The sequence below is a fragment of the Rhinoraja longicauda genome, chromosome 15 (assembly GCF_053455715.1).
Source record: "Rhinoraja longicauda isolate Sanriku21f chromosome 15, sRhiLon1.1, whole genome shotgun sequence".
Taxonomy (NCBI): Eukaryota; Metazoa; Chordata; class Chondrichthyes; order Rajiformes; family Arhynchobatidae; genus Rhinoraja; species Rhinoraja longicauda.
This window is the reverse complement of record NC_135967.1, coordinates 12131256-12157468: the sequence shown is the minus strand read 5'-3', so window position 1 is coordinate 12157468 and position 26213 is coordinate 12131256. Positions and strand designations below refer to the sequence as shown.

The 26213-nt window shown below is 44.7% G+C and overlaps 2 protein-coding genes across 6 annotated transcripts in view; one reads left to right on the top strand and one right to left on the bottom strand.

The window, feature by feature from the left end:
- Positions 1–4541, bottom strand: part of commd5 (COMM domain containing 5) — a 55247-nt gene extending 50706 nt beyond the window's left edge. The window contains exon 1 of one of the 2 annotated variants that reach the window (XM_078411926.1): positions 4511–4541. The gene's annotated coding sequence lies outside the window, so the exon portion shown is untranslated. Of the gene's footprint in view, positions 1–3523; positions 3576–4510 lie in introns of those variants that run through there. The other variant, XM_078411925.1, reaches the window with a different exon arrangement.
- A 186-nt stretch (positions 4542–4727) lies between these two features.
- On the top strand, positions 4728–25719 carry fam199x (family with sequence similarity 199, X-linked). Of its 4 annotated transcripts, none has more exons than XM_078412194.1 (7): positions 4728–4779; positions 8975–9172; positions 14490–14718; positions 17724–17876; positions 20746–20907; positions 21484–21738; positions 22717–25719. In XM_078412194.1, the coding sequence occupies exons 2-7, from the start codon at positions 9006–9008 to the stop codon at positions 22885–22887; spliced, it is 1137 nt and encodes a 378-aa protein (XP_078268320.1). In that variant the 5' UTR covers positions 4728–4779; positions 8975–9005; the 3' UTR covers positions 22888–25719. The 4 variants fall into 4 exon arrangements, with proteins under 4 accessions (XP_078268320.1, XP_078268321.1, XP_078268319.1 ...); XM_078412195.1 differs by lacking the exon at positions 4728–4779 and adding an exon at positions 4804–5014; XM_078412193.1 differs by lacking the exon at positions 4728–4779 and adding an exon at positions 4804–5079.
- The last annotated feature ends 494 nt before the right edge of the window (positions 25720–26213 follow it).

Here is a 26213-nt window from a genome sequence, read left to right as displayed (position 1 = left end):
ATACATACACGATCAACACTGTTGTTCATCAAAGGCTGAGGAGACACCTGATGGAAGTTTATAAAATTAAGAGACGCATAAATAAGGTCGACAGTGAGAACTCTTTACCCAAGGTGAAAGTGTCAAATATGAATGGGAATAGCTACAAGGATAGAGGGGCAATCTAAAGGATTGAGCAGGGCAAGTTCTTTTTTACACAGAGTCGTGGGTACATGCTGCCAAGGGTGTTGGTGTTAAACACCAATACAATATTGGTGTTTAAGAGGTTTTCAGATCGGCCCAGGGATATACAGAGAATTGAGGGATATGGATCATGTGCAAGGTGGGAGCAATGAGTTTCATTGAGATTATGTTCAACACAGACATGGTGAGCCAAAGGGCCTGTTCCTGTGCTGTAGCATTCTATGTTTTATTTAATTAGCAAAATCTCACATCTTCTGTCTTTCCACCTCTGGCCTTTGTCCACCATTTACTTATAACCCCTCACTCCCACACCTGTGTCAACCTATTAACCACCACCCTCTGTCCAGTCCTACCTCTCTTCCAGGTTTCCTTCCCCACCCCTTCAATTAGTCTGAAGGTCCTCAGCCAAAACATCACCACTCCATGTCCTGTAGAGATGCTGCCTGACCCACTGCGTTACTCCAGGACTTTATGCCTTGTATTGTAAACAATAGACAATAGATGCAGGAGTAGGCCATATGACCCTTCAAGCCAGCACCGCCATTCACTGTGATCATGGCTGATCATCCACAATCAGTACCCCGTTCCTGCCTTCACCCCATATCCCTTAGCTCTGCTATCTTTAAGAGCTCTATCTAACTCTCTCTTGAAAGCATCCAGAGAATCGACCTCCACTACCTTCTGAGGCAGAGAATTCCACAGATTCACAACTCTCTGGGTGAAAAGGTTTTTCCTCATCTCCGTTCTAAATGGTCTACCCCTTATTTTTAAACTGTGCCTCCTGGTTCTGCACTCCCCCAACATCGGGAACATGTTTCCTGCCTCTAGCGTGTCTAATCCCTTAATAATCTTGTATGTTTCAATAAGATCCCCTCTCATCCTTCTAATTTCCAGTGTTTCCAAGCCCAGTCACTCCATTCTTTCAACATGACAGTCCCGCCATCCTGGGAATTAACCTTGTGAACCTACGCTGCACTCCCTCGATAGTAAGAATGTCCTTCCTCAAATTAGGAGACCAAAACTACACACAACACTCCAGGTGTGGTCTCACCAGGGCCCTGTACAACTGCAGAAGGACCTCTTTGCTCCTAGACTCAACTCCTCTTGTTATGAAGGCCAACATGCCATTAGCTTTCTTCATTGCCTGCTGTACATGCATGCTTACTTTCAGTGACTGATGTACAAGGACACCCAGAGTTTGTTGTACTTCCCCTTTTCCTAACTTGACACCATTCAGATAATACTCTGCCTTCCTGTTCTTGCCACCAAAGTGGATAACCTCACATTTATCCACATTAAACTGCATATACCATGCATCTGCCCATTCACGCAACCTGTCCAAGTCATAGCGCATCCTAATATCCTCCTCACAGTTTCCTCCCAGCTTTGTGTCATCTGCAAATTTGCTAATGTTACTTTTAATCCCTTCATCTAAATCATGAATGTATATTGTAAATAGCTGTGGTTCCAGCACCGAGCCTTGCGGTACCCCACTAGTCACTGCCTGCCATTGTGAAAGGGAACCGTTAATCTCCACTTTTTGTTTCCTGTCTGCCAACCAATTTTGCAGCCACAGGAGATGCAACACCTGTCCCTTTACCTCCCCCCTCAACTCCATCCAAGGACCCAAATAGTCTTTCCAGGCGAGTCAGAGGTTCACCTGCACCTCCTCCAACCTCATCTATTGTATCCGCTGCTCTAGATGTCATCTTCTTTACCGGCGAGACAAACACAGGCTCAGTGTTCGTTTCGCTCAACACCTTTGCTCAGTCTGCCTTAACCAACCTGATCTCCCGGTGGCTCAGCACTTCAACTCCCCCTCCCAGTCTGACCTTTCTGTCAAGGGCCTCCTCCAGCATCATAGTGAGGCCCACCGCAAATTGGAGGAACAGCACCTCATATTTTGTTTGGGCAGCTTACACCCCAGCGGTATGAACATTGACTTCTCTAACTTTAGATAGCTCCTCTGTCCCTCTCTTCCCCTCCCCTTCCCAGTTCTCCCACTATCTTCCTGTCTCCAACAACATCCTTTCTTTGTCCCACCCCCCCTGACATCAGTCTGAAGAATGGTCTCGATCCAAAACGTCACCCATTCCTTCTCTCCAGAGATGCTGCCTGACCTGCTGAGTTACTCCAGCATTTTGTGATACCTTTGATTTGTACCAGCATCTGCAGTTATTTTCCTATTTCAGCTCACAACGTCTGTGCCAACATGTCAGGTTAAACTATTCTCCTCCGCTTTCAAGTGATCCATAACCCTCTATTGTCTGCATATCCATGTGCTTATCCAAAAGCCTCTTAAGCGCCACTATCACATCTGCCTCCAACACCACTCCTGGCAGCAGTTCCAAGCATCCTCCACTCTCTATGTAAAAAGAGACATCTCCTTTAAACTTTGCCTTAAAGCTATGTCCTCGAGTCTTTGTGTTTTGGGGGAAACCAAAGTTCTGACTGTGTACCCTCTTATAATTTTGTTTACTTCTATCAGTTTTCCTCAGCCTCTGACGCTCCAGTGAAAAGAGTCCAAGTTTGTCCAAACTTTCCTTGTAGCTAATACCCTTTAATCCAGGCATCATTTTGGTAAAATGTAGAAACAAAGAAATGCAGATGCTGGTTTATACCAAAGATGGACACAAAGTGCTGGAGTAACTCAGCGGGTCAGGCGGCATCCCTGGAGAAAAAAAAGGGTGACATTTTGGGTTGTGAATCTTCGGTTTCAGTCTGAAGAAGAGTCCCAACCCAAAACATCACCCATCCTTTTTGTCCAGAAATGGTGCATGACTGGCTGAGTTACTCCAGCACTTTGTGTCCATCTTTAGTACTCTGGTAACTCCTCTCCAAAGCCTCCACATCTTTCTTATATCTGGAACTACAGCAAAACTCCATAGTCAATAAGATCAGGGCCTATCTGCCCCAAGGCAAGCCTCAACTCCTCCTCCTCTGTGCCAAGTCCCCACAGGCAGCCTTCACTTTGGGATAGTATATTTGGGAAGGTGACCAACAGTTTGTCCCAAGGAAGAGCCACACAGAACTGAACCAAGCCCTTCGGCCCATTGAATCCGTGCCAGGGATACAATAGCAGAGATTTGCGGCGCTGTCGCTGCCCGAGGCGAGGCCACCCCCGAGCGAGGCGAAGGTTTGAGAGGGCAGGAAGCCACTGGGGTAGCCAGGGGGGCCTGGTGGGGATATCGAGGGGACAGGAGGCGGCCATTCCGTGCACAGCATGATCCCAGCGCTGCTGGGCACAGAAAGGAGCGGGGCCACCGGGCACTGACACACGGTCCAGCCCTCCGGCAACCCGACTGCAGAGCCTGCAGCTTAACGGGGAATCGCCGCTCACCTGCGCTTCTCAGCAATCCCCTCGCAACCGCACCCACTTCCGCCCCGCACACCCGGACCCACTTCCGCCCCGCACACCCAGACTAACTTCCGCCCCGCACACCCAGATGCACTTCCGCCCCGCACACCCAGACCCACTTCCGCCCCGCACACCCAGACCCTAGCATTTGCTAGGCACAAGATGTTGAGGACAATGCCACCTACAAATATAAATTGCAGTTATAGACAATCAGTTTGGGGAATAGGTGTTTGAAATGGTTAACTGTCATTGTTCCTGTTCAAAGGTTTTTATATATATTAAAATGTATCATTTGTGTGTTCTGATTGACATATTTTTCATGAAGTGCCACTTGATTTCAACATGTGCAGTTCTTTCAATAACTACAATACAATACAATATATCTTTATTGTCATTGTACCCAGGGGTACAACGAGATTGGGAATGCGCCTCCCAAACGATGCAATAATTTAGGTAATTTAGACAGCAGCAACCCAACGAAACGAAACAGTTGTAACAGTTTTGGACATGGTAAAGTGCAAGTTGATCGGTCACCAGCACCAGCACGTTATAGATTTACACATATTAAAGTATGCAAAGTTCCAAACTTTAAAAGTTTTAATGTTTCAAACTCCAAGTTTCACTGTGCAGTTGCGTATGTGACAATTAAAGCACCAAAATCCCTGAAGCATTTTTCTAAATCCATTGCAGGTGGCCCAACATAGCCATGACGACTAAGATGCCCCATCTACGCTGGAGTAGCTTCGACTTGACCCGCAGAGTAGCTTCAACACTATGTTCATCTTTGGATTCTAGTTATAAACTTTCCTGGAAAGGAAAGCAAAGGAAATGTGCTGCTTTTTCCTAGTCTGGTGACTCCTGACTGGAGGATATAAAATTAGTTGAACCCAGAATATGCCGTTTATTACAGCATTTTAAAATGCTGTGAATAAATGAAATGTATATTTACATGTATGTATCTATGTGTACCTGCAGATCCCTGCTCCCTCAATGGCTGAGAGCTGGGGCCGGCGCCGGAAGTGACGGCTAGGCGGCGGGGCGGAAGTGAGGTCACTGGAGGGATGGGAGGACGGCTGCGGGGCGGAAGTGAGGTCACTGGAGGGATGGGAGGACGGCTGCGGGGCGGAAGTGAGGTCACTGGAGGGATGGGAGGACGGCTGCGGGGCGGAAGTGAGGTCACTGGAGGGGGCAGACGGACGGACGGCAGCGGCGGCGGCGGGGGGGACGACACGGACACGGTGAGTGTGTGAGTGAGAGGGCAATGGCGGCCCGTCCCCGGAGAGAGGCGAGGGTCGTCGTCCCCCCCTCCCGGCCCCGAGGTCACTGTCTCCCCCGCCCCGCAGGGTGCGGGTGACCCGAACCCCAGGGGGAAATCCCCCGCCCACTCCATGCAACAGCAACAGGCCCTTCGGCCCACTATTTCCGTGCCGAACCCGACGCCTCGTTAAACGGAGTCGAGTATTTTATTGCCAGGTGTCCCTGACAGAACAATGATATTCTAACTTGCAGCAGCATAACAGAATATGTAAACAAACGATGTAATGAATGAAAAAAACGTGCATTATATATATATATACACATGTGTGCGTATATGTGTTTGCGTGTGTGTATATATATATGTGTATGCATATGTGTGTATACACGTGTGTATATATACACGTGAGTATGTGTGTATATATAGACGTGAGTGTATGTGTATATATACACGTGAACATGTGTGTATGTTTATATACACGTGTGTATGTTTATACCTGTCTATTTGCATGTATGTGTATATATACATGTGTATGTATATATGTACATGTTTGTATATATGTGTATGTTTGTATATACGTGTGTGTATGTTTGTATATATACACGTGTGTATGTTTATATATACACACGTGTATATGTATAATGTGTATATGTACATGTGTGTGTGTGTGTATACGCATGTGTGTGTATATACGCGTGTGTGTGTATATATGCATGTAGACACAAAATGCTGGAGTAAATCAGCAGGACAGGCAGCATCTCTGGAGAGAAGCGATGGGTGATGTTTCGGGTCAAGACCCTTCAGACTGATGTTAAGGGAGTGGGCGGGACAGAGATAGAATGTAGTCTGAGACAGTGAGACTGGTGGGAGAACTGGGAAGGGCGAGGGTATGGAGATAGAGGGAAAGCAAGGGCTATTTGAAGTTAGAGAAGTCAATGTTCATACCGCTGGGGTGTAAGCTACCCAGGCGAAATATGCTGTTCCTCCAATTTGCGCTGGGCCTCATGCTGACAATGGTGGAAGCCCAGGACAAAAAGGTCAGATTGGGAATGGGAGGGGGAGTTAAAGTGCTGAACGTTACCCATTCCTTCTCTCCAGAGATGCTGCCTGACCCGCTGAATTACTCCAGCATTTTGTGTCTATGTTTGGTGTAAACCAGCATCTGCAGTTCCTTCCTACAAAATTAATTACCATAAATTGTTTTGTTGTATTTGGAATCAGCGCATCTAAACAATGACTATATGTTATTAACTCATATACAGCCATAACCTGAAAGTGAAATTTAAAGCTGAAAAATAAATCAGGCTGTACTTGGAGACAGTGGAATCTTTCAGTTCAAACAACCAAACCAGTTTTTGATCTGAGATTATGCCAGTTTCTCTCTTCGCAGATGCTGTGTGACAATTTGGGTCCTTTCCAGAAACTGCAATAATTTGTATTGTTTTTCCCAATGTTGCTTCCACAACCCAACAGTACGTCTGAAGAAGGGTCTCGACCCGAAACGTCTGCCATTCATTTTCTCCTGAGACGCCGTCTGACCCGTTGAGTCACTCCAACTTTGTGGCCGATTTAAACCAGCATCTGCAGTTCCTTCCTATATATATATGTATATGTATGTGTGAGTGCGTGTGTAACCCGGGTGTGCATGTATATTCATGTGTGTGTACATATCCACACAAATATACATACACACACACACATACAAAACAAACAATAATAGTGCAGAAAGACTACAATGCCACCAAGTCTATGCAGTTCAATCTCCTTTGCCTTTCCATGATCCACATCCATCCATTCTCTGCACATCCAAGCCTCTTAAACACCACAATTGTATCTGCCTCCACCACCACCCTCTGTGTAAAAAAAAAACTTGCCCTACACATCTCCGTTTAACCTTGCCCCTCTCACCTTAAAGATACATCTCCTAGAGCACCTTAAGCCATTTCTACACGGCCACAGTGTGCTCACATTTCAGGGGGAGGGGGTCAGGAAAATGTAAATCTTCCACTAACTGTGAATATCAATAGAACTCGGAACAGGGCAGCACATGGTAACGAGGCTTTCCGCCCACAGGTAGTTTAGTTTCGAGATGCAGCGGGGAAACGCCCATCGGTCCACTGAGTCCGCACTGACCACCTGTTCACACTAGTACTATGTTATGCTTTTCACAGTACCTCGGTACATGTGACAGTAAACTACATTTCATTTTCGCATCCACTACTGACTAGGGGCAATTTGCAAAGGGCCGATTACTCTACAGACCTGCAATCTTTGAGACGAGGGAAGAAACCAGAGAATCCGGAGAAAACTAACATGGTGACAGGGAGAACGTGCAATCTCTGCACAGACAACACCCAAGGTCAGGATTGGACCAGGGACTCTAGCGTTGTGAGGCAGCGGCTCTACCAACTGCACCACCAAATCCCTCCCAGACATGATGCCAAGCACAACATTTATCTGCCTGCACATGATTCATATTCCTCCATTCTCTGCATATCCAATTGCCTATCTAAAAGCATCTTAAATACCACTATCGTACCTGTTCCATCACTGACTGCGTACCAAGCACCCACAACTACCTGTGTAAAAAACATCCACTGCCCCCTTTTAAAAAAAAAAACCTGCCCCACACTTCTTTAAACTTTGCTCCTCTCACCTTAAAGCTATGCCCTCTAGTCTGACATTTGCAGATACAGAAAGAGTGCAGGTTTAAAAAAAAAAACATGCTGGTGGGAAATTTAGCAATGATAATATCAAAGTGAGGTGGTTAAACTCTCATTCATTCAATTTTAAATTTCCTAGCAATGATTGGATTTAAACTCGTCTCTGCCAGGTATAGTTGCTGGAGGCAGTTTTGATTGAAGTGCTTATAGGCACGTGGGTATGTGAGGAATGGAGGATTATGGATTATGGATCTTGTGCAGGCAGATGAGAGTCGTTTATCTTAGCATCATGTTTCATAGACGTTCAACAAGCAGAATTAAGCCATTCGGTCTATCAAGTCTACTCTGCCATTCAATGATGGCTGATCTAGCATTCCATCTCAACCCCATTCTCCTGCCTTTTCCCCTAACCCCAGGCACCCTTACTAATCAAGAATTTGTCAATCTCCGCCTTTAAAATATTCATTAACTTGACCACCACGGATGTCTGTGGCAATGAAATCCACAGATTCACCTCCCTCTGACTAAAGAAATTCTTCCTCATGTCCTTTCTTAAGGTCTTTCCTTTTATGCGGCTATGGCCTCTCGACCTAGATTCTGCCACTAGTGGAAACATCCTCTCTACATTCACTTAATCCAGGCCTTTTACTATTCGAGAAGTTTCAGAGGTCCCTGCTCATCCTTCCAAACCCCAGCGAGTACAGGTCCAGTGCCTTGAAACGCTCATCATATGCTAACCCAATCCTGGGATCATTCTCGTAAAACATTCTCAACAATGTGGTCTGCAGGGCCTGTTCCAGTGCGATGCACTGTGATGTTCCTGTACTGATCAATGTTCCATGGAGGTAAACTTTAGTCAGAATCATGGGGAGAATTCCCTTGTTTTTATCAGTAATTTTCCCAAATCTTTGCACCCAGTTTAATGTATTGGTGTGAAAGAACTTTTTCAACATGCAGCACTTCCTCAGTAGTGTAGTGTTACCCTGAACTATGTACTTCATTCCCTGGAGTGGTCTGAGCGGCACAGTGGCACAACGGTAGAGTTGCTGCTTTACAGCGCCAGAGACCCGGGTTCCATCCTGACTACAAATGCTCTCTGTATGGAGTTTATACGTTCTCCCTGTGTGTGAGTTTTCTCCAGGTGCTCTGGTCTCCTCCCACATTCCAAAGATGTACAGGTTTGCAGGTTAATTGGCTTCCGGAAATTGTAAATTGTCGCTTGTGTGTAGGATAGTGCTAGTGTACAGGCAAATCGTTGGTCGGCGCAGACTCTGGGCTGAAGGGCCAGTTTCTATGCTGTATCTCTAAAGTAACTAAACTAAAGTAAAGTGGGGTGTGACCCACATACTAAATTAAAATAAAGTGGGAAATGTAGCTGACGTTTTTGTATCTTAAATCTTGACTTTCTAACCGAAGATCTTGCTTACTTAATGTGTGTATGTTGTAGCGAGAGAGAAATGAAATGAAGTGTTTGTGGGTTCTTGGATCTATAATCTATAAATATTTTTTTGACAGGTTTTAAGCCCCGTCGTCTATTTAACCAAACATGTCGGATGATTTGTACGGAAAGTTCCTGGCACCAGATGAGCCATTTCCCTTGTTGCCACAGAGGGGGCACACCAGTGATGTCGCCAGCCTTGATGTCAGTGACTTTGGATGCCAACTTTCATCGTGCCATAGAACTGACCCACTGCACAGACTCCACACCAACAGGTAAGCAGTAGCAGTCAAATCACATTGGTTTTATTTAGTTCAGAAACAAGCCCTTCCGTCCACAGAGGAACCAACCAATGATCACCCATACACTACCATCCTACACACTAGGGACAATTTACAGAAGCTAATTATCCTACAAGCCTGCACATCTTTCGAATGTGGGAGGAAACTGGAGCGCCTAGAGAAATCCACGTGGTCACAGGGAAAATGTACAAACTCTGTACAGAGGGCACCCGAGGTTAGGATCGAACCCGGGTGTCTGGTGCTGTAAGGCAGCAGCTCTACCACTGCGCTAGTGTGCTGCCCCAATATATAGATATATTCTGTATCCTTTGAAAGACACAGAGTAGTTCAGCAGATCAGGCAGCATCTCAGGAGAACATGGATAGATGAAAGAGGAACGGTCTAGGTTCACCACTTTATAATAAGGCCAAGAGTTAAAGATTGTACCAAACATGTTGCATTAAACAGAAGGCTAGGAGTTAAATGTGGCCTCAAACATGTTGCATAAAACAGCTTTCCTGTACTGGGAGTCTACACCGATCAGCCAAAACATTATGACCACCTGCCTAATATGCTGTTGGTCCTCCGTGTGCAGCCCCATACGCAGCAGGGTGCGATGCACTGTGTATTGTGACATATATTTCTCCCATGACCACCATTAAAATTTTCTGTGACGTGTGCCACAGTAGACCTGATGTCGGTTTGGACCAGACGGGATAGCTTTCGTTGCCCTCGCGCATCAATGAGCCTTGGGCGCCCAACACCATGTCGCCGGTTTATGGTTTGTCCCTCCTCGGAACACTGTTGATAGGTATTCACCACTGCTGACCGGGAGCACCCCACAAGCCTTGCCGCTTCAGAGATGCTCTGACACAGTCGTCTGGCCATAACAATTTGGCCCTTGTCAAAGTCACTCAGGTCTTTACTCCTGCCCATTTCTCCTGCATCCAACACATCAACTTCAAGAACTGACTGTTCACTTGCTGCCTAATATATCCCACCCCTTGACAGGTGCCATTGTAACAAGATAATCAATGTTATTCATTTTACCTGTCAGTGGTCATAATGTTTTGGCTGATCGGTGTAGATTACAAATTATCTAGGCAAGATGGTTAATATGAATTCAAAGATTTTATAGCGTAGTTCAAAAAAATCATTGTCCTCTGCTGGGTGGTTGACCGGAGAAGGTTGACGTGTTCATGCAATACGGAGCCGAAACTGGAACAACAGTAGATGAACAATTGACAATTTCAAAAATGAGACTGATCTAACTACAAACCCGAAATCTTTAGGATGTGGGAGGAAATTGGAGCACCCGGAGGAAAGCGGCACGGTGACAGTGAGAACGTGCAAACTCTACTCAGACAGAACTATCCATGTTCTCCTGTCACTTTCCATTTCGCCTATGCATGTTCTGAGATACTGCCTGACCCGCTGAGCTATTCCACCAATCTTGTGTCTTTTATAAACCAATCTTGTTTCTATATCCTTTGGTTGTAATAGGCAATGTTTTTCTGATCCACTGTTTGACAGTGAGAATTCGTCTCAATTTGATGCTGCTTAAAGAGTGACTTTTGGCAGAGAAAGTAGGCTCATCTACATTTAATTCACACTAAAGTAATTGTAAGTTGATTAATGCTGCATTGAACAGATTTCTCTGGATGTCTTTTCACAAGTTTATTTCCCCACATATGCTGGACCCTGGGATGCGTAATCGCTGTTTAAAAAATCAGCAAAAATAAAAATGTCAATAATTATTTGGCTTTTGCCCATTTACTGAATTGGAACCACATCAGTGTGTGCAACTCAAAATATCAAAATCATATAGTGAGCTTCTGCCAGCAGATTGTGTTGCCAGTGTATCTTAAGCCTGTAACTGGGTAGCACAGGCCTCCGGGAATATATCAGTTTGTTGGTTTGGATGGTCCTTGGTTTCTGAAATAAACACCCTATCTTCAGTTCTGCGACATATTTTTAGCTTAGTTTATTATTATGTATACTGAGCACAGTAAAAAGCTTTTGGTTGCGTGTAATCTCGTCAACGAAAAAAAAATGCATTATTACAACCAGCCGTCCACTCTGTACAGACAAAGGATAAAGGGTTCAACCTTGATATAGTGCAAGATAAAGTCCAAGTAAAGATAGTTCCAAGGCCTCCAATGAGGTAGATGAGAGGTCAGAGCCACACTCTAGCTGATGAGAGGTCCATTCATTTGCCTGATAACACTTGGGAAGAAACTGTCCATGAATCTGGACGTATGCGTTTCCACCTTTAACTCTTGCCTGATGGGAGAAGAGGGAGTGACCAGGGTGAGACTGGTACTTGCTTATGCTGGCGGCCTTACTGGGACAGCATCAAGTGTAGATGGAGTCAATGGAAAGGAGATTGGTTTGCACGATGGTCTGGGCTACAACTACAACTCTGTAATTGCTTGCAATTCGGTCCTGACCTATTGTTTGAGGCAGCAAATGATCGTGTTGGTTGAGTTTATTTTTTGAGAAGATGTCTCTGGAAGGCCGTGCAATTTATTTACCTCTAAATGGTCTAGTGGTACTTGGATTGTACATATGAGTGGAGTGCTTCTGTTCAGTCGTGTTGTCTTTCTTAGTCATAGAGTCTTACAGCGTGGAACCAGGCATTTCAGCCCAACTTGCCCACACTCGTCCCACCTGCCTGCATTTGGCCATTTTCCCTCTAAACCTATCCTATCCATCTACTTGTTTAAATGTTGTGATAGTTTCTGCGTCAACTACCTCCTCTTCCTGTGGCAGCTCGTTCCATACACCCATTGTGAAAATGTTCTACTGGCAGGTTTTACAGTGGCGCAGCAGTAGAGTTGCTGCCTCACAGCACCAGAGGCCCATTTTCGACCCTGACTGTGGGTGGTGTCTGTACGGAGTTTGTACTTAACTCTTCAATCCTGTCTCATACTTCTGCTTTGACCTCTGGCCTTTGTTCCAACCACCTGCCATCAAGACCCCCCCTCGCCTATGTCTACCTATTGCTGTCCACGCTTTGTTCTGCCTCTCCCCACTTCCACCTTTCTTCTCTACCCTCCTCCCCCCTACTATCAGTCTGAATAAAGGTCTCGACCCAAAATGTCACCTATCCATGTTCTCCAGAAATGCTGCCTGACCTGCTGAGTTACTCCACCACTTTGAGTCCTGATGTGTATTAACCATCATCCGCTTGTTTCTACACTTTTAACTCTTAGCCCTATTATAAAAGTGGTGAACCTATACTGTTCCTCTACCATTCTTTCCTTCCTGACCTGTTTTTCAGTCTCCTTGAGATGAAGGCCAGCACTCATTATTATAGTCAATAACTTTGTATGTTTGTACCCTTCATACAGTTTCTATTCATGGTATATCCAAGGCTTTTGCACAGTTCTCATCTTGCCATTTAGAGAGTCACACAGCATGGAAACAGGCCCTTCAGCCCAATTTGCCCATGCAGAATGTGATACCCCAAATGCACCAGTCCGACGACCTGCCTGAATTTGACCCATATCTCTCTAAACCATCCCTATCCATGTACCCGTCCAAATGTCTTTTAAATGTTGTTACAAAACGAGATTCAACTACCTCCTGTATGTGGAATATATTCTGATCTAGCATCCCAGATGGATGACCACAGTTCACCACGTTTCTTCCATCTGTCACAGGTTTGCCCACTTACGCCCTTGCAACTTTCTACTCCCATCTGCACTTTATACTGTGCCATCTAAACTGGAGGTGTTTTACAGCATGTCTGAAGTGTGATCAGCTGATGGCAAGTGCATATAAAGTGCGATTAGTACCAGATTTCTTTGCTTCCTCACTAAGTGACGCTGTTACTTAAATTAGTAACTTTCAACAGACCAGCGCAGTACACATTTCCTCAGCTCTTTTTTGCTGAAAAATAGCAAAATATAGCGATACAGCACAGAAACAGGCCTAGAGTTTAGTTTAGTTTAGAGATACAGCGCGAAAACAGACCATTCGGCCCACCGAGTCCGCACCAACCAGCGACCCCCGCACACTAACGCTGTCTTACACAAACTAGGGACAATTTACACTTAAAACAAGCCAATAATCCTACAAACCTCTACGTCTTTGGAGTGTGGGAGGAAACCGAAGATCTCGGAGAAAGCCCACGCAGGTCACGGGGAGAAAGTACAAACTCCATACAGACAGCACCTGTAGTCGGGATCGAACCCGGCGCCGCAAGCGCTGTAAGGCAGGAACTCAACTGCTGTGTCACTGTGCTGCCCTCACAGAGTCCACGATGGCGATATGACACCAAACCTACATTAATTCCCTTTTTATTCTTCCTAAGTTCCCACCAACTCCCTGCAGATTTTTCCTATACACCAGGGCCAATAAACCTACTAACCCGTACATCTTTGAGATGTGGGAGCACCCGGAGGAAACCCATGCTCTTCAGGAGAATGGTGTTGTTGGTGTCGAGTCCGCACAGAAAGCAGGATTGATCGCAGTTACTGGAACTGCTGGCAGCAGCTCTATCGTGTGTACCACGGCACTACCTCAATATATATCACCTTTGTTTTACTTTCTTTGAAGCCACTGCCAGTGTCCAAGTTATCCCTGAAACCTCCCGAATCCAGTGAGAAGTGTTTTTGGCGTTTACTGTGAATATGAAGAGTGGGAAAACAAACAATATTTTGTATCGTTTTTTTTAAAAAATACGTAGATTTTTCGATTCAATGATACTTTATTGTCACATGTACCTAGGTACTGTGAAATTCTTTGTTTTTGAATACAATCCGGTAAAATCATACAACAGATCTCACCTGGGCAGTACACAAAGAGTCGCAATGTGTCTGGTTAATTGAACCTTCTTATTTCCTCACACTGGCGAACTAAGCCGGTCGCTGCACGTGGCAGCAGGCAGTCTCGTGCTGGGTACCCCCTTTTTTTTCTCGCCCCCGACGGGTCCCCCCTTAATTCTTGACAGCGGCCTCCCACGGGGTCCCCTATGTTCACGGTGTCGTGTCCCCCCCCCCCCCCCCCCGCCGGATCCCCTGTTTATTCGCGATGCGCCCTCCCACTGGGTCCCTTCTCGGTGCCCCCACCGAGTACCCCCTTCCTTCTCAGCGCTCCCCCTGCTGGGTCTCCCGCTTCGTTCTCGACTGCCCTGCCGGGTTACTCTCTGCAACCCTCCTCGCTCGCAACGTCCAGTGGCTTAAACTCTTGTCTGAATAGAAGCATGCTAATATGTTTTAGGTACTTTTTTTAAAAATGAATTGCATAAATTGCCTTTTCTCTACTGCTTCCTTGAAATGTTTTTAACTATTTTGTTTGAGCGTAGATGGAATTTGACTTCTTGTGGAACAAGTGTTGCAAGCTCCGAAAGCAGTGAGGAACTCTTTTCATCGGTTTCGTGCGGAGATCAGGAGGACTGTTATTCCCGGCTGGACGATCAGGAATTCACTCAGAATGCATCCTTTGACCTCTTTCCAGAGGGTAGTGTGTGTAGTGATGTGTCTTCCTCCATCAGCACCTATTGGGATTGGTCTGACAGTGAATTTGAGTGGCAGGTGAGCTTGAACAGTCCTGTACCTGCAACTAAATTAGAATTAATTTTGTTTTAAAGATACCATGTTTAAACGAGCTCTTCAGCCCACTGAGTCCGCGCTGACCAGTGATCCCCTATCCTAGTCAATCCTGCACACTAGGGATAATTTTACAGAAGCTAATTAAACTACCAACCTGCTTGCTTTAGTTTTAGATTTTAGTTTTCTTTTCAGAGATACAGCATGGAAACAGGCACCGAAGTCCATGCAGACAAGCGATCACTAGTTCTAACCTACACACTACGAACAGTATTTTTACAGAAGCAAATTAACCTACAACCCTGCGCATCCTTGTAATGTGGGAGGAAACCGGTGTACCAGGAGAAAACCCACAAGGTCACGGAGAACGTACAGACTGCACTAGTAGGGTTTAATCCATGTCTCTGGCGCTATAAGGAAGCAACTCTACTGCTGGGCCACTGTGCTGCCCTTGTTCAGCTTAATATTCTATTTGGCCAATCATAGAATTATACAGCATGGAAACAGGCCCTTCGACTCTATTCATCCATGCTAACCAGACTGCCTCATCAAGCTAGTCCCATTGGCCCATCCATAAATGAACCAGTTCCTTCAAAGAACTCTCTAATTAGTATCACTCAGCACTTCTGTAGATGTTTCTTTTCAAGGTTCATTTCATTTTTCCTTTGAAAGCTACTGATTCCGCTTCCATAATTCTTTGAGACATTTTTTCCCAGTTTAGAACTTGCGTGAAATACCTCTTCTCGTCTCCCCTCTTTTTTTGGCTTTCTTTCCATTATTGAAGATCCTTTCATCAAAGGAAGCAGTTTCTCTATTTATTTATAATTCTCAGTATTACCAAAACAAACTTGTAAATTTGACACTAATGTGAAGATTAACTATGCTAAATTGCACAAAGTTTAAAAAACTTCCAGGGCATATGGGAATATTGTAACTGAGTGAGAAGTCGATCGTCAAATGTCGGGTAGGAAATATTTGAATTGAAAGGCACAGCGTGGAATTGGACTGTTTGGCCCACGGTTTTCATGCCAACCATCGATGATCTGTTCACACTAGTTCTACATTATCCCACTTTCTCACCCACTCCATACGTACTAGGGGCAATTTTACAGCCGCCAATTGACCTACAAACCCGCACGCCTTTGGGGTGTGGGGGGAAACTGGTGCACCCAGAGGAAACCACGTGGTCACGGGGAGAGTGTGCAAACCCCACACAGACAGCACAGGTCAGGATCGAATCCAGGTCTTTGGAGCTGTGAGGCTGCAGCTCTACCCGCTGCGCCACTGTGTCAGTCCTAAAATAAATGGAAGAATATCTGGCGCGCCACCAACTGCGTCGCCAGGCCACCCCAAGTTAATTGTGTTTTTTCTTGGAAAATAAATATTTCGTAAATGCTTAGCACTTCATGTACAGCAAATTTTCCGTTTTCAGTCATTAAATATTAAGCAAATTACTTAAAAACATACACTGTCTTAATAACTTCACCCATTACCACGTGTTGCTGTGAAAAATTGAACATTGACTTCTCTAACTTCAAGTCGCCCTTGCTTTCCCTCTCTCCCCATCCCCTTCCCAGTTCTACCAGTCTCACTGTCTCCGACTACATTTTATCTCTACCGCCCACTCCCTTGACATCATCTCAACCCGAAACAGGATGAGGTGTTCCAAACCAGGTCATCGGAAATGTCCTCATTCTTTATGGAACGGGGGTTCCCTTCTTCCATATCCCGCAGCTCCACTCTTGCTCCCGCTCCCCCCATTCGTAACAAAGACAGAGCCCCCCCCCCCCTTTGTCCTCACCTTCCACCCCATCAGCCGTCGCATACAGCACATAATCCTCCGACATTTTCATCACCTTCTAGCCCCATCTTCCCATCTCTACCCCTTTCTGCTTTCCGCAGAGACCGTTCCCTCCGCAACTCCCTGGTCAATTCGTCCCTTCCCACCCAAACCCACCCTTCCCAGATACTGTCCTCTGCAACCGTAGGACATGCAACACCTGTCCCCATACCTCCTCCCTCGACTCTGTCCAAGGACCCCGACAGTCTTTTCAGGTGAGGTAGAGGTTCACTTGCACCTCCTTGCTTTCCCAATCTCTCCATCCCTTCTCCCTTCCCAGTTCTCCTACCAGTCTTACTGTCTCGGACTACATTTTATCTCTGTACCGTCCACTCCCCTGACATCAGTCTGAAGAAAGGTCTTGACCCGAATCTTCTCCCATTCCTTCTCGCCAGAGATGCTGCCTGTCCCCGCTGAGTTACTCCAACATTTTGTGTCTACCTTTAGTTATAGAAAGTTCAGTTTAGTTTATTGTCACGTGTACTGAGGTACAGTGAAAAGCTATTTTTGACTCCGTGTCCTACTTCTTTTATGTTCATAAGTTGTAGGAGCAGAATTAGGTCATATGGCCCATCAAGTCTACTCTGCTTTTTTTCCCCTTTCAACCTCGTACTCCTGCCTTCTCCCCATAACCCTTGACACCTTTACTAATCAAGAACCTATCAATCTTTGCTGAAAAAATATCCATTGATTTGACTTTCGTCGCCTTCTATGGCAATGAATTCCACAAATTCACCAACCTCTGGCTAATGATGTTACCCCTCATCTCCTTTGAGGAGCATCATAGAGGGGTAACAGGGAAGGGGAGAGGGTGTGACTGAGTGAGCCCTGGACCCAAAGCCTCTCCTGTATTGGTGTGGAAGCCTCAATTCCCCCCCACCCCCCCACTCAATCCCCCTTATACCCCCTCCTCCCCCCACTGACCCACTCCATCCCCCCATACCCCACCCCCACTTGCTCCTCCCCTGCCCCCTCCCACAGCCCTGCTTCCACCCCCATTCTCCCCTCAACCCCATTATCCCCTCCTCCCCACCCCCACTCATGCCAACAGTTAAATGTCATACTATTCTTGATCGTACATGTGTTCTATGTCATGTTTGTAAGACAGTGCTTTTAACCTATCGCCTGTTCTTTAAAATGTATTTTGAAGCTGGCCGGCAGTGATTTTGCAAGTGGAAGCGACGTGTTGTCCGATGTGGTTCCCAGCGTTACGAGTTCACCATGCCCTGTCCTGAAGAGGAGAAATAAGCAGCAAAGAAGTTTGGACGAGCTTCCGTGGAGTGCGATGACCAATGACGAGCAGGTATTTATCATGGAGTTGTACAGCTCAGAAACAGGACCTTCAGCCCAACTCGTCCATGCCGCCCAAGACGCCCATCTACACTAGTCCCATTTGCCCCTTACTTTCAATCTGAAGATGGTTCCCATTACAAAACATCACCCATACTTTTTCTCCAGAGATGCTGCCTGACGTGAGTTACTCCAACACTTTGTGTTTATCTTTCCCAGTTAATCACGTTTGCCCATATGTCTCTCAACCTTTTCTATCAATGCACCTGTCCCAATGGCTTTTAAATACTGTTCTAGTATCTTCCTCAAGTGCCTCCACTGGCAGCTCTTTTCATATACCCACCACGCTCTGAGTGCCCCTCGACTTCAAATTAAATCTTGTCACTCTCATCCTAAACATATGTTCTCTTTTTGATTCTCTTGTCCTGGATAAAAAGACTCTGCATTCACCCTATTAATTCCCTTTATGATCTTGTACACCTCTGTAAGGTCACCTCTCAGCTTCAAGTGCTCCAAGGAATAAAGACCTAGCCTGCCCAACTTCTTCCTATAGCTCGGCCCATCAAGTCTTGGTAAAATCTCATAAATCTTCTCTGCACTCTTTCCATCTTAATGGCAGGGTGACCAAAACTGAACCCAGTCCTCCAAGTATGGCCTCACCAACCTCTTGGACAGCTGTAACATAATGTCCCAACTTCTATATCCTGACTGATGATAACCAATGTACCAAAGATGGTTCTTCATCACCCTTTCTACCCGTGACCCCACTCACAGGGATCTATACTGTACTCGAGCCCTCTACTCTACAACATACCAAGGGCCAACCATTCACTGTGAAGGCCGTAGTTTGACTTCCCAAAATGCAAGTTAAAAGTTTAAAAGTCATTCTTGAAATCCTGCTTATTTGGGTTTTTTCTGTGCGTGAAGAAACACAATCCTTATATTTTTGTATCCTGAAGATTTTTTTTGCTGGAAAAAAAAATTGTGATTACTAATCATAATATTAATACGGTGGCGCAGCTGTCGAGTTGCTGTCTTACAGCGACAGAGATCTGGGATCCATCCTAACCACTGGTGCTGTCAGTACGGAATTTGTACGTTCTCCCTGTGGCTACTTGGGTTTTCTCTGGGTGCTCCGGTTTCCTCCCACATTCCAAAGATGTACAGGTTTGGAGGTTAATTGGCTTTGGTAAAATTGTAAATTTTCGCTAGTGTGTTGGATAGTGCAAGTGTACTGGGCTCGCTGGTCGGTGCAGACTTGGTGGGCCGAAGGGCTCGTTTCCGCACTGTATCTCTAAACTAAACATAAGTTCACTTTTGCAAAAAAAAAAGGGATCCAATAAGTTAAAATTGAAAAGTAATATATTTAATCGCATGGGGAGCCATGGTGCTAAAAGATTCTGATTATCTGGCAAGATGATTGGAGCCAACCTGGAATGGAATTGTTGGCATGGACTAGGGATTTCTGACTGCCAAAAAAAGTGGTCCATCAGGGTTTGTAACAAAAATGCACAATTTGCGGCTTCTGTTGGAATAATATTTCTCTCAAGTTTTTAGTTGGAATTACATTTGCAAAGCTTTTTTTTTTCATGACTGTAAACAGTGATGCCCCAGGCAAGCAAGAATCGCAGTTAACTAATTTCTAATTTTTATCCTTAAACTCATTCCCACACAAGTTTTGCCATGATGATAATTCCTACGAGTCTGCCGCCTAGTTTTATCTGTAGAATTTAAAGTTCTGAAACCGTGTCAATTTTTATGTAGTTGATATGGTTTCCTAGAGTTGTTTGAGTTTAGTTTTGTCATGGTATGGTGAAAAGCTTTTGTGTGCTAACCAGTCAGCGGAAAGACAATTACAATCGAGCCATACGCAGCGTACAGATGCATGATAATGGGGATAATGTTTAGTGCAAAATAAGGTTCAGTAAAGTCTGATCAAAGATAGTCCGAGGGTCTCCAATGAGGTGGATCAGGACTGCTCTCTAGTTGTCGGTAGGATGATTTAGTTGCCTGATAACAGCTGGGGAGAAAACTGTCCCTGAATCTGGACGTGTGCTCTACAAAGTTAAAAACCATAATAATTCCACTTGAAAACCTTCATTCTGGAAGTTCCATGATTCCAAGGTCAAAGAAATCTGCCCATTCCACAGCGTAACATTTTATCCTTCAATCACATCACGGCTTTATAAAAACAATCATTTGGTGATCTGCACAATGCATTACATTGTCACTTAATTCAGGAAGTACTTAACTTCTGAAGGAATAACTCCTCAAGTTTTGGCTGCATTTCAGCCCCATGCTCGATCTTTGGTCAGCCAGTACGGAGGAGAGGAGAGGAGAGCGGTGGGTGTGTTGGTGGGGAAGATCTCCCTGTTGGTTTGCTCATGGGTATGGTCAAGATGGCCATTCACAGAACCAGGCAGCGGGCATTCGAGGGTTCTACCCGAATCGACTGCATGTCCCAAGTCGGGCTAACGACGATGCCTGTGCGTCCCTGGAGAGGGAGCACAATGGTGTCCATGGGGACTTTGGAGGCCTTCCATGAACGCTGGGTGCCGTGGGCGCTGGAGCACCGTGGATAAGGCTGACAATGTTGTCGTCTGATGGTCGATATTTGCAAGTTACATGAATAGCAGTTTTAATTAATACAGTACTTTGCAAACTGAATTTGTAATAAAAAGCTCCGTTACGGAAAAAAGTTAAGAATTGACGCCTTAAAGCCCCAGAATTGATTGAAAATCACATTTATGGAGAACAACCAGAAGGAAAATTAAAACGCAAAACTAATATCTATAATGCAATTGTTTGTGATTATAATGTAAAGAGGGGAACAAATGCAGCACTAATTGAACATTAATGCTTCCCATTTCTGTTTGTTTCAGGTTGAATATATTGAATACTTGAGTCGTAAAGTTAGCACAGAAATGGGTCTTCGGGAGCAGCTCGATATTATTAAAATCATTGATCCAAATGCTCAGATTTCACCCACGGACAGCGAATTTATAATTGAGCTCAACTGTTTGACGGACGAAAAGCTAAAGCAGGTAAACCTTAAGACATAATAGTCTTTGAGTCAGACAGCGTGGAAACGGGCCCATCGGCCCAACTGGCTCACACGACCAACATGTCCCACCTATACGAGTCCCACCTGCCTGCGTTTGGTCCATGCCCCTCTAAACCTATCCTATCCAGGTACAGTGAAGTGCTTTGTTTTGTATACAACCTGTTAAAATCAGGTAGCGGACCTCACCTAGGCAGTACGTGTGTGGCCACGTTTTGGCAGCGACAAAGTTACAAAAGTTCACAGAACATTCATATCTACTGCCTACGCACGTGGAAACAGGGAGCCGGCTTCCCCACCAGGTACCCCCCTTTGTTTTCGGCGCTTCCTTCTCTCCAACCCCCTGCTGATTCCCCCCCCATCGTTCTCGAAAGCCACTCCCCCGTTGGGTCCCCCCTTCCACCCCCGCCAGGTTCATCCCCCAACTCCCCAAGGATGTGTTTACCTTTATTTTATAAAGTCAGGAACATCATTGCATTTGATGATTGCTAAGTTTTGGTTACTCTTTTGAATTTTGTGGCACGAGTGACGAGCCCAGCGTATGTTGTGTCCCCTCTAGGTCAGGAATTACATTAAGGAGCATGGAGTCCGCCAGCGAAGCGGGCACGAGAGCTGGAGGAGAGGCAGTCACGCTGGCTGCGGACTTAGCGGCCTGAGTGGTGCCAGCAGCAGTAGCGCCAGCTTGGTGAGTTCGGCGAGCAGCAGTGGATCCAGCGGCAGCAACTCTGCGTCCGCTTCAAGTGCCAACATGAGCCGGGCACACAGCGACAGCAACCTCTCCACCAGTGCCGCCGACAGGATAAGAGACTCAAAGGTAAGGCGTCATTATTGAAAAACATGTAGGAAGGAACTGCAGTTGCTGGTTTAAATTGAAGATAGACATAAAATACTGGAGTAACAGCGGGACAGGAAGCATCTCTGGAGAGAAGGAATGGGTGACATTTCAGGTCGAGACCCATTCCTTCTCTCCAGAGATGCTGCCTGTCTCGCTGAATTACTCCAGCATTTTGTGTCTATTAGTAAAAAACAATTGTATTTTCTCTATCAGAAGGAACTGCGGATGCTGGTTTAAACCAAAGATAGACACAAATTACTGGAGCAACTCAGCGGGTCAGGTAGCAACTCTGGAGATCCTCCTTGAGTCTGAAAAAGGGTCTTGACCCAAAAGGTCACCTATTCCTTATCTCTAGAAATGCTGCCTGACCCGCTGAGTTACTCCAGCATTTTGTGTCTATGTTGTCCAGGCAATGTCTGTTTCATCGGAGTGTTCACTTTTCTTGATATACTAAGTTTCCTGGAGGTACACTCCTGATTTTGTAGCCTGGTAAGTGCTGATTTGCGTCATTTCTAAATCTTTTACTACCAATAAGCTCGGTCTTCTGCGTGGATAAAAAAGGTTTTGGGGTATATAGGCTAAAGGTGGGGCTAATGTAGATTGGGCATCTTGGTCGGCATGGGAATGTTGGGCTGAAGGGTCAGTTTCTATGATCCATGAGTGTTTTCAGAAAGTCTCTAAGATAGATGCGTGACAATTGGTCATTTCAACCGTTCTCTCTCCCATATCCCAATCTTAATCTCGTGGGATTAGGATAGGGGCTAAACGTGAGCAGGTGCGACTAGTGTCAATAGGGGGATCTTGGTCGGCATTGGCAAATTGGGTTGAAGGGCCTGTTTCCGCGCTGTGTGATCAATGAGAATTTTCAGAACGTCTTTAAAGATCGATGTGTGACAATTGGTAACTTCTACCATTCTTGCTCCCTCATCCCAATCCTAATCCCAAATGATTTGGCAGAAGAGATCCAAGCAGCGCAAACTGCAACAGAAAGCGATGCGTAAACGCCAGTTGAAGGAACAGCGCCAAGCAAGAAAAGAGAGTCTGAGCGGCCTGTTTCTGAATGAAGAAGTGGTCTCTGTGAAGGTGGCAGAGGAAGACCACGAAGGAGATGTGGACATATTAATGTGACCAAATGTAAACTGGCAATATATATTGAATTATAAAAATAATGGATTATCCAACCAGTGGGAACGCTGGAGCTAAAAGTTGAGACAGAAGCTAAAAGGGGCTGATTTCTGTTTACAATTTAACATTGTGTACTTTATTTTGTGTTTTTAAAACAACTTGGTAATTCTATTAAAGCTGCTGAAAAAACTAATTTGTATAGAAAAATGTTAAATGTAGTTCAGTCTGTAAGATATCCAAATGACCTGGTGACAACAGAATGCTTTTGAAACCCTGTATATTCCTATAACACTAACGTGGGCACTATTTTAGTAGAAATATATTTCTTTTTTTTTGTGCTTTGCTGTGGTATTTGAAATATTGCCTGTGGACTGTATATAGATATTATATATCAGGATATTTCATATTTTGTTATAAATTGTCTTCTGCACATCCTATAAATCTTTGGAAATTTGGCAACATTTGACAATAACTGTCAGTAATGAATTACTGGTCCGAATCACCATAATGCATGATTGCTGGGGTCGACCTTTGCCATGTTTATCGATATAATCCATTGTGTTCTGGCAACACTTCATCTAAGTTGGATCGGTTGAATAGTGTTTGCAGGAATCAGGACAGAGTCCGAAGAAAGGGTCCCGACCTGAAACATCACCCATCCTTTTTTTCCAGGGATGCTGCCTGACCCACTGAGTTACTCCAGCACTTTGTGTCTATCTTTACTCAAAAAGAGCAGTTTAAAAAAAAAAAAGTACTAACAGAACTGACTTAAGAGAAAGTAATAGAACAAAGTTTTGTTTAAGATAAAAAATAAGGCTGTTCACACCAAAATGCATTTTTTTTCACAACCAATACATCTGTGTGGTCACCAATGGATAGAACCTAGGGTTGCACTGAGTGAAACAAAGTGCTGGAAGTGGAGGCAGAACTGTTGTTGATGCTTACTACCTCGGAAGCCACCACCACCAGTCTGGACTTGTTCAGATATGAGAATGGCACTCATGACAATTGTAAGTGTCAACTCAAATAGATGTTGCATGGATGTAGCTTGATACCTCTAGAGTGGCTGAGAATGGATACTCAATTCATGAACGATTAGTGCTGGAGTAGCTCAGCGGGTCAGGTGGTATCTCTGAAGGGAACGGATTGGCAACGCTTTGGGTCGGGTCCCTTCGCCAGTGTGATGAAAAGTCCCAAGCCGAAATGTCGTCTTTTTACGTCCATCAGAGATGCTGCCTGACCCAGAGTTACTCCAGCACTTTATTCTATGCAAGATTACAGCGTCAGCAGTTCCTTGCAACTCAATTAATGAACCTACTCTAATTATCATTGCTAACCTAAAAAAAATATTTGTTTTCTGCAAAGAATACTTCACTCCCCTCGTCCACTGGGACTCTGCTTTCCATTTTTCAATTTGGGTTGTAAGCTGCAGTGTAAAAAATGGGGGTGGGGGGGGTGGGGGAGAGCTCAAGAACATTTGTGTCCAGTACTTAACATATTACAGGCTGGTATGCATTTTACTGTACCTGTAAGGTTTGTAAACCGAGTAGATGCATTCATGCATAAGGTAATTGAAAATTGCTTGCTTTCATGTGTGAAGGAATAAGTGTAGAAGCATGAGTAGACCATGTTGGGTTTTAATTTAACAGGCTAATCACTGTGCTCCAGTGAGCAAAGATTTGTGGCCTTTACCACTGTTTCCTTCACCCTCCATTGATTTGTTTAAAATCTTGCCTTGTGACTTTTGTTGCAAATCACTGATACCTTGTTGAATCCAAACAAGATGATTGGCCAGTCAGGTGCAAAATCTACATTAAAAGTAGTTTGATTTTGGATATGGATTCTTTTGTCTATACTGTGATTCCTTGCATAGTTGAATTATACAAAGCTTGTACGTGAATTATCTTTGTGTTTGGGTTTAAGGACTTGTCTCAGGTTTCTGAACAATTCTCGAGTGGGAAGCTGGGTGAAGAACTTGTGTGTGTGTTTGCTTGCACAGTGGTGTAGCTTATTCCAGCAAGAGCCAGCAACTTACAGTGCCCTCCATAATGTTTGGAACAAAGACCCATTATTTATTTATTTGCCTCGGTACTCCACAATTTGAGATTTGTAATAGAAAAAGTCACACGTGGTTAAAGTGCACATTGTCAGATTTTATTAAAGGGTATTTTTATACATTTTGGTTTTAGAAATTACAGCTGTTTTTATACATGGTCCCCCCCCCCCCCCCATTTCAGGGCACCATAATGTTTGGGGCACATGGCTTCACAGGTGTTTGTGACTTGTGATGAGACAAAGATTAACCTATATCAGAGTGATGGCAAGAGCAAAGTATGAAGGAGAGAAGGAACTGCCCAAGATTCAAAGCATACCACCTCATCTGTGAAACACAATGGTGGGGGTATTATGGCCTGAACATGTATGGCTGCTGAAGGTACTGGCTCACTTATCTTTGTAGTATTATCAATGGTAGTAGCATAATGAATTCTGAAGTGTATAGACACATCTTATCCGCTCAAGTTCAAACAAATGCCTCAAAACTCATTGGCCGGCGGTTCATTCTACAGCAAGACAATGATCCCAAACATACTGCTAAAGCAACAAAAGAGTTTTTCAAAGCTAAAAAATGGTCAATTCTTGAGTGGCCAAGTCGATCATCCAATCTGAACCCAATTGAGCATGCCTTTTATATGCTGAAGGGAAAACTGAAGGGGACTAGCCCCCAAAACAAGCATAAGCTAAAGATGGCTGCAATACAGGCCTAGCAGAGCATCGCCAGAGAAGATACCCATCAACTGATGATGTCCATGAATCGCAGACTTCAAGCAGTCATGGCATGCAAAGGATATGCAACAAAATACTAACATGACTACTTTAATTTACATGACATTGCTGTGTCCCAAACATTTTGGTGCCCTGAAATGGGGGGGACTATGTATAAACTGCTGTAATTTCTACATGGTGAAACCAAAATGTATAAAAATGGCCTTTATTAAAATCTGACAATGTGCACTTGTTATTTTTAACCACATGTGATTTTTTTACTATTACAAATCTCAAATTGCGGACTACAGAGGCAAATAAATAAATGATGGGTCTTTGGCCCAAACATTATGGAGGGCACTGTATGTAATTAGGTGCAACATTCATCGTGACATTGGCGATGTTCATCAGTCTAGTACATTCAAGGCAGTGCAGTGTGTGAAGACTCCCTCTAAATCAGTTTGCAGTTCAAAATGAGAGCATAAGATTATGAGAAATAACAGGCTGGCTTTTCAATCCCTTGTGCCTCCTCTGTGGTTTAATACGGTCATGTCTGATATTTCAAT